The sequence below is a fragment of the Beta vulgaris genome, chromosome 6, assembly GCF_026745355.1.
Source record: "Beta vulgaris subsp. vulgaris cultivar EL10 chromosome 6, EL10.2, whole genome shotgun sequence".
In the NCBI taxonomy this organism is placed as follows: domain Eukaryota; kingdom Viridiplantae; phylum Streptophyta; class Magnoliopsida; order Caryophyllales; family Amaranthaceae; genus Beta; species Beta vulgaris.
The window spans coordinates 2,597,047-2,610,758 of record NC_079207.1 but is presented as its reverse complement, the minus strand read 5'-3'; the positions used below and the strand labels follow the sequence as shown (position 1 = coordinate 2,610,758).

The 13,712-nt window shown below is 36.1% G+C and overlaps 1 protein-coding gene across 1 annotated transcript; it reads right to left on the bottom strand.

The window, feature by feature from the left end:
- Nucleotides 1–230: 230 nt before the first annotated feature.
- On the bottom strand, nt 231–2,210 carry LOC104894975 (protein PHLOEM PROTEIN 2-LIKE A10). Its single transcript, XM_010681365.4, has one exon. The coding sequence runs from the start codon at nt 1,819–1,821 to the stop codon at nt 481–483; it is 1,341 nt and encodes a 446-aa protein (XP_010679667.1). The 5' UTR covers nt 1,822–2,210; the 3' UTR covers nt 231–480.
- Nucleotides 2,211–13,712: the final 11,502 nt, after the last annotated feature.

The window sequence follows — 13,712 nt, the reverse complement described above, 5'->3', positions numbered from 1 at the left end:
CTCAAGCAGGCCCTCAACCCAAAGGACACAGCATTCCCATTTCCCCCCAAAAAAGACATGGTCATATCTACTCAACCTTCAGAGACATATGCTCACATCCAAACAGGACTGAACCACAACTTAACTCCAGCAGAATGCTATATATCGATGAAAGCATACAAAATAGCATAGATCTCATTGCGATTTTACATGAAAAGAATAAGAGTAGGAAATTCTGTCAGAACTACTAGTACATAGAATTTCAGCGTTTATAGCTTTGTGTATTCATCACGGTTACAATATGGTGCATAATGGGCGGATAAAAAAATTCAAGTTCAGAAGAAACGCTATATAGTAGCTAGGGTGTGTTTGTTGACATGAAAAATTTACAATGAACATGTGATAGTCGGGCTAATTTAATATATCAAATAGAAATATACAAAGCACTGAGTTTATGCTAAAGATGATGAGTTTTAGCTACTTAGGAAGAGACTTACTAACTCAAGCAGGCATCAATTCCCAAGGGCCGCCTAGTACATGTAAGCAGAGTGAGAGACATATACTTGCAACAACGTAAGATTTTGCTGTAACATATCTTACAACTTCTAGGCCAGTGTTGGTGATAACATCTTTCACAACATGTACACTTCTCTTCACGTTGGCAAACAGTCTCTCAAGCAAAAACTCCAGGAACGATCTCACTGTCTCAAATGTCACTCTTCCGGTGACGTCAAGGACAAGTTTTCTGTTACTTGGAACAGCCAAGGTAGAGGACATTGTAGACATCCAACTCCCACTAGATGAATTCTGACCTTCCCCCAAATCCAGGAACTTTCCTTGTCCATTTCCATTCTGTTTAACAGTTATTACATTATGCTTATCATCAATCACCGGATATAAAGTTCTAGAAACCACATCCGACTTCGAACGCGTCACAACAAAGTGAGATACATCAGAAGAATCAGGCCCTACCTTTTCACCAGAATCTGAACTTGTAAGAACCTGATGAGATGTCTTAACCAAGGATTCAATTGATCCATTGCATAATGACACCAACAAATCTTTCACTTGTTTATCATGTTTGGGATTTGTCAATCCAGCAAACAACTCATCGTAGGTGTTAATGTTCATAGTTTTGTCAAGATAAACAGCCACAGCAGTGCTAACAAACTTCTGTATGCATTCACCAATCAGATCCCTGCAACGATCACTACACATCGCATCAACCCATACAGGCAATTGAGGCCCATTTGACAAACCACCAACATTTTTCTGATTCAGGGCATCCGAATTCACTCCCCCATCAAACCCTTCATTCGAATAGAATGCCAACACCAAATTTCTAGCAAAACTACCAATAACCACAGAAGCAAAACCGGAGCCAGACTCCGACAACAGCTTATCCATAAAGCGATCATAAAAGCCCGAACACGAATCACCCCTAGAATCAACATCCCTCAAAGTTTCAGCCTGATAACCCCTAAACACACCCCGAGTCAAAGCAGCAGTAACCTTAACAACAGAATCAGAAAACTCTTTGGATTGAGCTACTTTCGAAAACTGCTTCAAACTATTAGGAATTTCATCAGAATCTGATTGTAAAAATTCCCTTAAATCCTTGGAAAGAATCTGAACCGTCTCAGCAGAATCAGAAACAGCCTCAAATATAGAAACAAGGGCACTAAATAATCTATAAATCTTCTTTCTTTTAGTAGCAACAGATGGTAAATTATAAACCCTATAAGCTCCATACCCAGTTAACCCAAAAGCTGCTAAAAGAAGAACCCATTTCTTCTTTTTACGGGTAAAATCTAAACCCTTATTCACCAATTGCAAATCCATACAAACCAAATTTTTAATGTTTTTTAGGGAAAAAAACTAGGGTTTGGGAATTATTATTAATAGGGAAATCAACATAATCTTGAAAAAGTCAAATAACAAAGTTTCAGAGAAAAAGAACAATTAAACAAGCTAAGAAGAGAGAAAGAGGAAAGAAACCTGTGAAGAGCGGAGGAGAGAGAGAGAGAGAGAGATCGCAGATAACGAGAAAATGGCGTTGAAGAAAAATGAAAGATTTGCAGAAAGAAGCTTTCTCAAGTCTCAGGCTCTCAGCTTACCAAAACTGCGGGAAACAGATTTTGGTAGTATTATTGATTTTTTTTTTATTTGTTTTAACTTCTAGTATGATAAATTAATAATTTTTGACAGAGGAAATACAGAGTATTTATTTTTCTGGATGGATAATGTCTGAAGCAAATAGTGGCTTGCGGTTGGTAATATGCAAAAAAAGATTTTTTATTTTTTCAAAATTGACAGAAATATTTCGATTGTAAACTCAAACTTCCTCTCAAAAAAATAATCTAGAACATATTCTTTTTTAAATGAATGACTAAACACAATTAGGGATGTAAGTGGGACGGGGCGGGGTGGATCTTGTTTTTCCTATCCACATCCCTACCTATTAATATAATCCCCATCTCCATCCCGATTCCCATAGCGGGTACAAAGGCTATCCCTATCTCCTCCCCACAACCCGCGTGGGTATTTGCCCCACCACCCACCAAATCCCCACCTTAGACTAGGGCTGGCAAAAACTGACCCAACCTGAAACTGACCTGAAAATTTCGGGTTTGGGTTGAGATTTTCGACCTGAAAAAAAAAATGGGTCGACCCAACCCGACCTAAATATATAATGGGTTAGGTTCAGGTTGACCTTTTGAACCTGAAAATAACCGGAAATGACCTGATTTAAAAATAACTTATATTATGTTAGGTTAGCCCTTAGCCGATCAGGTTATAATATTGGGCCAAGCCTAACTCACTTCAACCTAAAATTCCGGCTTTGAATGTTGAAACTTAAACATGCTACATGTACAGTACCTTTCTAAATTAAGTTGGCATTTTTTTGATCATTGGATGTTTAGATTTTTATTTCAGGTCATTTTGGGTTGGTTTTGGGTCAACCCGAAAAATATAAGGTCGGGTTTGGGTTGAGGTTTTCGACCTGAAATATAAATCAGGTCGGGTTTGGGTCAAGGGTAAGTGACCTGAAATATAAATCAGGTCAACCTGAAATTGACCCAACCCGACCTGATTGTCAACCCTACCTTAGACTCACCTTAAAAGGAAAGAAACATGTACAATATTTTTGACATTGATAAATATAAAAGGCCTAAAAATACATAAATGATGAAACGACCCAAAAATACATAAATGATGAAATAACCCAAAAATACATAAATGATGAAGTGCCCAAAATCCTTCACTCTTTTGTCATAATGTAAAGGACCATTGTCTTTTTGAATTTTTTGACTTTTGACTCAAGCTTATTTATAAAAGATGGGGCGGGTGGGGCGGGTATTGGCGGGGCGGATATATCTTAAAATCCATCCCCATCCCCAATATGGGTATGGTTGTTATCCCAATCCCTGCCCCACTGGGGAGAGGTGGGAGTGGGCGGGTCTCCTGTTTGACCCGCCCCACCTGCATCCCCAAGCGCAGTGATGTAGACGCGATTTGATTTCAAGATTCTCGGGTACCGGTTAGCACCCCATAAGACTTTTTGTCAACTAATCTTGATGATATCCACCATAATCTGAACATTCATTACATGTAGTTGAGAAGATGAGTATAGTTATCAAATTCTTCCTTTGTACTTCTTAGAAGCACCATTTGCTCTTTCATATTCTCCAGCACAGTTCTTTAACAGTTAAAATCTCAGATTCTCTATAATAATAACAAAAAAAATATTCGAAATCCTCGGATTAAGGTAAATTTAACAAGATCCCATAAAAGTATGTTTTTTCCCATATAATGGTGAGAGAAGCTAGATAGTCAAATTTGGTTGATGAATGCGCTCAAATGTCAAAGGTGAATCTACAAAAAAAGAAAAGGAAAACTGATGGGAATAATCCCACATTTTGCGAGTCTGTTCAAAATTGTCTTAGCTTCTAAAAATTTGGCAACAAAGCCTAACTTTGGGGCAGTGGCGGACCTAATTAAGGGACATAGGATACAGTTGTACCCCCATTTTCTTAAATAAAAAGTTCAATTTTAAATAAACTGAGATATAACATCACTGATATAATATGACCAATCAAGTTGCTCTAATGGTCATACTACTAATGTAAGTTATCTATCCTCTTCAGTCGTATGTTCAAATCTTGGTAGATTTTTTTTTTCAAACTATGTTACCCAATCTCTCTTTTGGAGCAACATACTATTTGCATCCATTATATCTTTTTTTTGTCACTTCATTTTCTTTTTAATATTTTGAATGTTACTCCTTTGATACTTTAGCTCTGAAATTTTTTCCCCATATGTTTCCCGTTTTCATTTTCAGATCTCTAAACAACTAATACTCCCCTTGTTATAATTATTATATTTTTTACATTGACACTCATCACATATTATATTCTGTTTATCACTTGTGATTTATATGTAGAAAAAAAGTATATTCACATGAGATCCTCATTACTTTTATACTTCCTAATTCGGTAAAAATATTATCAATTAATTATCGTCCTTTTTTCAGACTATTTCAAACTCACGTGGTTCAATTCTTACACCCGCCATGTATTGAACAATTTCTCTCCTTTTTTTTTGCGTTTGTTGTATGTCCGTAGTCCGTACCTCCAAATTTAGATTACTGGTTTCGCCATTGCTTGGGGGTACTTTTGCTTGATATGGGTCATCCCCTGTTGGTAACAAGTCCCGACCCTTGTCCTTCACCATCAGCATCAACCACACATTATTTAGAGGACAGGAAAAAATGAAAGGGGGTTGTGGCAGTTGAAGGCAAGCCAAATAGTGAAATAGACCAAACAATAATAAAGAGGTAGTGAGCAACAGGGAGCTGCGGGATGCTAGCTAGATTTGGGAGGTGGCGGCGAGGCGCAAGGAAGGAAAGAGAATTAGAGCAGTAGCGAGTAAGTGAGTGCGGTGGAGCCGTGGAGGAGCAGGTTCGTGGGACCAACTGTGGTTGTTTGCATGGGTTGTAGCGGTGAAGGAAAATGGCAGGCTGGGTGCATGGTGTAAAAGGGTGGTTTTATGTCTTATGGGTTGAGGGTGGGGATGGGTGGAGTTAGGGTTAAACTTTTTTGGGAAAATTTCATAAAATTATTTTTCTTTCTTCCCCTCTTGTTTCTCTCTTCTTTTCTCGCTAACCCATCAATAACAATACCTACGGCGACTGTTATTTATTGACTATAGTACATATAAACTTAAAATAGTAGTATCTTGAAAGGAATTTGTTATACAAGGTAGTTTTTGAAAGAAAATTTTTGAAAGGTAGTTTTTTGAAAAAAAAATTGGTTATAAAAGGTAGTTTTTTGAAAATTTTCCAACTTTTAAAAAAATGCTTTTAGACTGAAATCAAAAAGTTAACAAGTATCTGTTTAACTGATCAGCCAAATCACTCGTTAATATGACCCAATTTATGAAGAAATGAGTTATAATTGATTTGGGTTTATTGCCAGATTTTTGAAAGGTACGTACGGTTGTTTTGAGCATGGTAAAAGGTGGGATTATTCCTACCAGCTAGTGGAGTATTTTATTTTAATTAGATGAGAGAAAAACCTAGATACTTTAGATACGAGACTCCTTTATTATTATTATTATTATTATTATTATTATTATTATTATTATTATTATTATTATTATTATTATTATTATTATTATTATTATTATTATTATTATTATTATTATTATTATTATTATTATTATTATTATTATTATCACTACTACTACTACTACTACTACTACTTTTGGGCCAAATAGAAGTTAGAATACTAATATATTAAAAATAGCAAGATTATTTTGAGCCAAAAGGAATTTTTTTATTGTTTCACTCTTGTATACAATTGAATTATTTTGTGAAAACAACATCTAAAAATTAAATGGGATTATTCAAAAGTAATTTAGAGTTAGGATTATTCTAAAATATTGGAATCATTATGAGTACATGAGTAAAATGTTGATTAATTTGCAGGGGACGAGTGAAAGTTGGAATTATTTAACTAATGTGATGAAGTTTTGATGGAGATAAGAGCGAGCGAGGCAATTTTTCTTGTTTCATTTTGTGATAATAGCTTATTTGCATGTAAAGGTTTTTAGGGTTTTGAGTTTATCTCTTTTGGGCTTTAGCCTGTTATGGATATGAGTCTATATTTCTTCCGTTCACTTTTATTTGCAACATTTAAGATTTTACACTATTATTTACTTGTATTTGAGCATCTTTGGTGATTTATATGTAAATCAAAATATAGTCATGGAATCTTGCTAGATCTGTTTCAATGTATATTCTCAAAAGATCTAATTCTTATAGTTTTTACATATATATAATTACATATATGAAATATTAAAATTATGTATTGATAAACGTAAAAATCAATATGTTCCAAGTTGTAAGTAAATGTGAACTAGGAAGTATCCTCGATTGAGTTTTTTATAGATTAAATGTTTATAAAATAAGATATTTGCAAGCTTAGGTTATTGACTACAAAAATATGAACTTGAAATTGAGTCATCCTTCAGAATAACAAAAACAAGGTTAACATAACTCTATCTCTAGTTTGTTAGGTTGTGAAGATGGTCTCAAGCTCGACCCGTGGAGACTGGAGTATCACCATACAGGGCCCAACAATGTAAATTAAGTTAGGAAAAATATTTATAAGAAGAAAAAAAAATATTGCACCACCACGCGTAACTCATCTACTTCTCTCACAAAAACCTCACAATCTTTAATTTCGCAAAATTATTGCAATAATTTCTTAAATGAGGAAAAGCTTTCCAAGTTCCAATCTTCATCAATCTTAATTTCCAATACTTTCTGATGAATTAGCAATTTTTTGATGAATAAAAAATTATTAAAAGAGACGGTCTAATTTTAATATAAAAGTAGACCTAGTAACTAAATGAATTAAACAAGTCACCAAAAGAAATTAACCTAGTTACTATTGGGCTAATTTTCTTTTTAATATTAGACTTATCATTACCTAATTTTAATTTAAAAGTAGACGGTCTCTTATAAGACAAACTCCTCCGTTGTTTCTATAACCTTCAAATTTTCCTCTTCATTGTTTCTCTCACCTACAAGTTTCTCTCTCGTCAATCATTTTTCACCTTTCATTATTTCTCTCTTTCCTCCAAATTTGCAACCTTCATTCAAATTTATGAATGAAATTAAAAATACAACAAAAATTATTAAAAGAAACAGTCTAATTTTAATATAAAAGTAGACATAGTCACTAAATGGATTAAACTAGTCACCGAAAGAAATTAACCTAGACATTATTGAACTAATTCTATTTTTAATAGTATTAGACTTACCCTTGCCTAATTTTAATTTAAAAGTAGGCGGTCTCTTACAAGACAAACTCAAAATACAAATATCGGAGCTTCAATCTCATCAATGGCGGAATTAATTCTAGATTTGAGAATCGACATTAGAGTTTCAAAATTCTTCGAAGGCGGAATAAAGATCGAATCTTTTTCTTTTTATATATAATTTTTTATTGTCATTTTTTTATGTAACAACACCACCAAACTAATATGTCCAGAACGAATTTCTCTTCTTCCTCTTATCTAAGCAAAAATGGTATGATTTGAAGCGCAAAGCTAAATAAATCGATAGGATGCCTATAATCGTATTTGTAATTTTGTACGCTTGCAATATCAAAACAACGCTCTTTTTTTTCTTTTTTTTTTCGTGTCGTGTACTTTGATTTATATCATTATATTTATACGTGACAAAAAAAATTCTTCTAAAAAAGTAATGGAAGTGTTATTGACTTATGGTGAAAATAGACATAATATAAATATGTAATCTAGCCGTCAAGACCTATGTAAATAATGTAACCATCAAAGATGCTCACAAGTCACATCTGTGCCCACAATTAGTCCAAAGAAATTAAGGAGTTTTATTCATAAGGTATTTGCTCAAAAAGTTTTCATTACCATACCAAATAAGTAAAGAGGAAGCGATGGATCTCCAAACAATCATGCAAGTTGTGATCATATACCACATTATGACTATATAGTATACTTCCTCCATTTTTTTTCCTAATGACACCATTTCGTTTTTTCACGTTTGTTGAGACACTTTTTTACACGTCAATTCCTCTAATTGCTCATAAATAAAATTAACAAATTCGATGTTCGGAACTTTTATATTGTGAAGAATCTAAAAAGACCTTACTTGACTGTTTTTTTTCCTATATATTAATAATGCGAAATAGTTTAACAAAATTGGTTGATGAAATGGTCCTAAAAATGAAATGGCGCAATAAAAACACAGAGGAAGTACATATATATTTACACACACGTATAAATATGTTGAGAAACTTTCCTACCCGTCTCCTAATTTCAACTTCTAATGCCAGCACTGAATTTATGTTTTTGAGGGACTATTACCTACTACTTTTTCTATTCTCAACTTCATCTATAATACTTCCTGTTGTAGCCTGAAAATCAACGGCTCTTAGCGGAACACGTGGGTTCATCTGGAGCGTCCACATGTCCTTTGCATGCAAATAAGAGTACAAGGCAAAAAAGAGATAGCTGAAGTACAAATCCCAATTTAGGGAAGTACCCCCATCTTTTTGGCCTGACATGTACTTAGGTCCAAAACCCCAAAAGGACACTTGCATATGATTGAATGAGGCATACCTTCCAATCATTGCCTGTCACGTGCCATGTTTCCATTGCTTAGTCAATCAGGTGCTCTTAAATTAGGGTGACATCAAGGTACAACAATCACTATAAATAGTCCTTGAAATCAGGAGAAAAGTACGTTGTTTAAAGCAGTGTACTATTACTCTGTCACAATTTTCTCTCACTCTCTACTTTCACTCTCTAAACTTTCCTTATTACTCCTAATACCTAACTTAAGCTTCTGAGGGGAACCCACCACCCAAACCTCTAGGGTGGGTCCCTTTTGGCAGATTCGGAAACGAAGCTCGGGTTTGGGATCTTTTGACCAGGATATAGTTGCACAAGTCTCCATTTGAAGAACCTGTTGTGGAATAGCAGTATACTTACTAGTAAAGCACTACGTAACATTTGGCGCTGTCTGTGGGGAGACGCAATAATGACTGACTGTCACTCATCCAACGTAGCAAGGAACAGAAGTTTTGAGGTCCGAGTAGAGGATACGGTGGATGATGAAAGACCACCACGAGGAAGGGATAGGCCTCCTACTATTGTCAATCTTCCCGGACGAAGTCGAGAGCCTGTCATTCAGGAGAACCTTGAGCATCTTGTGACTGATGCCCACCTAGAAAACGTCTTGAATGATTTTCAGACTAAGATGGTTGCGGTCGTTCAGGAGCAGATCAAGAGCAATATGCTGTTTTTCAAGTAAACCCGGATCCAGCTGCTGTCAACCCTCTTAAGGGGTATTCTTAGGAGGGTCGTCCAGGTCCAAGCTGGCATGCTCGTCAAGAACTGTCTAAGAGGCTCGCCAGAAGTTAGTGAGCAGCGAAGGAAGATGGACTGGAAGCTGATAGTCCGAATTCAAGATAACTTTCATCCAAGCGAGCATAAGATGGAAACAAATTTTAAGAAACAGAGGTCATTGTTTGATTCGTCTCAATGAGTACTTTATTAATATTTAATTATTATAATATTTATTAATATACAATGAAAGATATTCAATATCAAAGATGTGCATTGGCAAACGTGAAATTCAAAATAGTAAGAACAAAAAGAAACAGAGGGAGTATAATATATTGGTGCATTTAGTTTTTCAGTAACAATCTATATATATCTAAAACCCAAGACAAACAAATGTAATGCTGCCACATGTACTCTCCCCTCCTCCATACAATCAAATGAGATATTAAACCAAAAAAATGTGTGTTTCAAGACTCGAACACATGATCTCTCATTTGATATGCTAATGCATTAATGAACTACACTACAATACTCATGTTGGTCTTTGTGGGAAATAAAATCATTTAAAGACATACATTTTTGTATTTGAAGACTTCAAATGCACATCACTAAATAATCCGGGGTGCATGACCCAGGACAAGAACTAGTTATATTATAAAACTGATGATTAAATAGCCAGGTAAAGAGGATTGATGAGAACCCATTAGATAATAGTTTAGGTTTGAGTTAAGAGATTTTTCGCATTTTCTTTATCGATCTTATTTGAATATGCTTTATTTATCAACCCTAATAAATATGATGGCAAATCCCCTCAAAACAAAAAATAAAATAAAATATGATGGCAAAACTCATTATAGAAGTTAGTAAGTTACTATGAATAAGAGAGATATATAGTGATTCTTAATTTGCTTAGCATTTAAACAGAAAACTATTTCACCAACGAAAATTGTTTGCTAATTTTCGGCACTAAGGGCCTGTTCTCCCAAGCTTATTTTCAGTCCAATTCAGTTTAGTTCAATTCAGTTCGGTTCAGTTCAGATCAGTTCGGTTCAGTTCAATTTAGCTCTTGACAATACTTTTGCACTCACATATCACTATTCATTACAGTTCAGTTCAGTTCAATTCAGCTCAGTTCAGTTCAATTTAGTTTAGTTCAGCTGTTTTATGCCGAATAGAACATGCCTTAAAATTCTAATTCTATTCGCCAAAAATATTTATTTCTCTCACTGCCACTAGTGGAAAAATGAAGAAGGGCTGTGCTAAAAAAGGCATGTAGGGCTGCGCTTTTTGAAAGCAGCCCTTTCATTAGCAGCCTTTCACTTTTTAAGTAGGGCTGCGCTAGAAAAGCGCAGCCCTTAAGCTAGAAGGGCTGCGCTAGTTAGGAAAAAGCGCAGCCCTTCTAGCCCAGAAGGGCTGCGCTTTTTTCCTAACTAGCGCAGCCCTTCCTACCAAAAAAAAATAATAAAAAAAATAAATTTTTTTGTCATTTTTTTACTCATAATCTCACATTTTCTGAAATTAAACAGAAGAGAAGAGAAATGAAACGAAAATACTAAACCCAAAACAATAAAAAGAATGAAACGAAAATGAAAAAAAGGAACAAAAACTAATATACAAAGAGAAGTATACAAGAAGTATACAAGAACATTTAATCAAAATAAACAAAGAGAAGTATACAAGAATAACATTAATCAAAATAAACAAAGAGAAGTATACACTAGGGGAAAAAAGCAGAAGGGCTGCGCAAGTAGGGCTGCGCATTTTTAAAATGCGCAGCCCTATTGAAGGCTGCGCTTTTTAAAAAAGCGCAGCCCTTTGTATGAAGGGCTGCGCTTTCTTTACAAAGCGCAGCCCTACTGGCAGAAGGGCTGCGCATTTTAAAAACGCGCAGCTCTTCTGAAGGAGAAGGGCTGCGCTTTAAAAGCGCAGCCTTTTAGGTAGGGCTGCGCTTTTTGAAACTAGCGCAGCCCTACTAAATTTTTTTTTTTCGATACAACATGCATGCGCGCCTTACTTCATTTTCCCACTTTCATTCTCTCTCTTCACTTCTTACTACCCAAGTGCGATATTCCCTTCATTCTCTCTCTTCACTTCTTCGAGTGTTGCACCACCACCACTACCACCACCACTTTGCTGCCCTAATTCGAGCACCACCACCCCTTCGCGCACAACATTTCGCGCACCACCACCCTTTCGCGCACCACCACCCCTTTCGCGCACCACATTTCGCGCACCACCACCCCAATTCGCACACCACATTTGCGCACCACCACCCCTTTGCGCACCACCCTCTTCTTTCTCTTTTTATTTCTTCTCTTCTCCACCATTTGAGTGGTTAATTAGGTATGGATTAATTTTGTTTTTAAGTTACTTTTGTTTTGTTAATTGAATTAAATGGTTAATGTGCAATGTGGGTTTTGTCAATTGTAGGAAGAAGAGGCTAAGGAAGGCAAGTAAAGTTCCAAGTATCTCTTTTCTCTTCATTGCTCGTCGTTGGTGTTAAGAGGTAACTACTTTAACATGTAGACAAAGTTGATAATTTATTGAATGTATATGTATTTTTTTAATGAATATATAATATATTATTTGTTGATATGAGATTGTATGAAAACGCAATGTGATTTAGCTATATATATGAAAAATATAATAGTTGTTTGAATCATCATCATATATGCCTAGATACCCGTTCAAGACTTACTCATTAGGGGTAAGTCTTGAATAGTCCCCGGTTTGGGACTGTTCTTGGACGTTTGATCTCACTTAGGTGGTGAATGTGTGTCTTCTTTTCAATTCTGAGGAAAATCTTGGCTTATCGTTTCGCTACATTGTTCTCTGGGTACATATGTAGATAAGCAATTATCTACATTGTGTACTTGGAGAACTGTAGGGAAATGCTGCCGGATTTTCCTTAGAATTGGAAAGTTGGCATATATTCACTAGTGAGATTAGACGTCCAAGGATGGGTTAGGTTGGAGTGATAAGGACCTTTGACTGCATGCATACAATTGAACATGTGACTATCTTAGCTTGTTGTATACGTGTGTGATTTGAATATGTGAGTGTGTGACTTTAATAATGATTGATGCATTATAATGAATGTTGTGTTTAATTATTAGAGGTGGTCTTCTTGAATGAGATGGATCGTACTTGGATGTATGGTAGTCGTGAATCGATTGAGTTTGTGAATGGGGTCTCGGAATTCTGTAGAAGTGCATTAGAATATCAAACATCCTCTGGAGCAGTCGACTTTTATTGTCCTTGTTTGGATTGTAGAAATGTGAGCAAGGTTAGTAGTATACATGTGGTTAGGGAGCATGTATTCGCCGTGGGTTTAGGCCTCAATACCATGTATGGATTTGGCATGGTGAGCAGGGGAGGTATATGGGAAGCTCTGGATTAAAGAATGATGTATGTGAAGAAAAAAAGAAGGATGATGATGAGTTAGGGGATGAGAATTTGGATGATGAATTTGGAGATGATGATAGGGATCGGGTAGACGAGATGATACACGAGGTTGAAGATCAGTCGTGTAGACGACCTCGTATTTTTGAGTCTATGTCTAAGGCTGCTGAAAAGCCGTTGTATCCAGGTTGTACAAAGTACACCAAACTTTCTGCGGTGGTAACACTGTTCAACATTAAGTCGAACGCTGGTTGGACGGACTCTAGTTTCACATCGTTGTTGGAAGTTTTAGCTGAGATGCTCCCTGAAGGAAATGAACTGCCAAAGTCGTACTATTATGCGAAGAAGTTGATGTGTCCTTTGGGTTTAGAGTACGAGCGGATACATGCTTGTCCTAACGATTGTGTGCTTTATCGTAATGAGTATGAGCATTTACATGAGTGTCCACGTTGTGGATTGTCGAGGTACAAGCGTGAAGGAGCTGGAGGTAGTGAAGGACCACCAGCCAAGGTGTTGTGGTATCTACCCATAATACCTAGATTTAAGCGCATGTTCTCAATGAAAGGAGATGCGAAGAATTTGAGGTGGCATGCAGATCGTAGGAAGAAAGACGGTCTGCTCAAGCATCCGGCTGATTCGCCTGAGTGGAAAACTATCGACAGGGTGCATAAGTCATTTGGTAATGAGGATAGGAATCTGAGGCTTGGATTATGTACGGATGGCATGAACCCTTTTGGCAATCTCAGCTCGCAGCATAGCACATGGCCAGTAGTTTTAGTGGTTTATAACTTGCCTCCTTGGTTGTGCATGAAACGCAAGTACATGATGTTGTCGCTTCTTATATCGGGGCCCAAACAACCTGGAAATGACATAGATGTATACCTTCAGCCGCTTGTTGAAGATTTACAGAAGATGTGGAACGAAGGAGTGTTAGTATT

What these genes read in the sequence shown, in the direction of transcription:
- LOC104894975 (XM_010681365.4), bottom strand. Translation starts at nt 1,821, where the DNA reads ATGGATTTGCAATTGGTGAATAAGGGTTTAGATTTTACCCGTAAAAAG.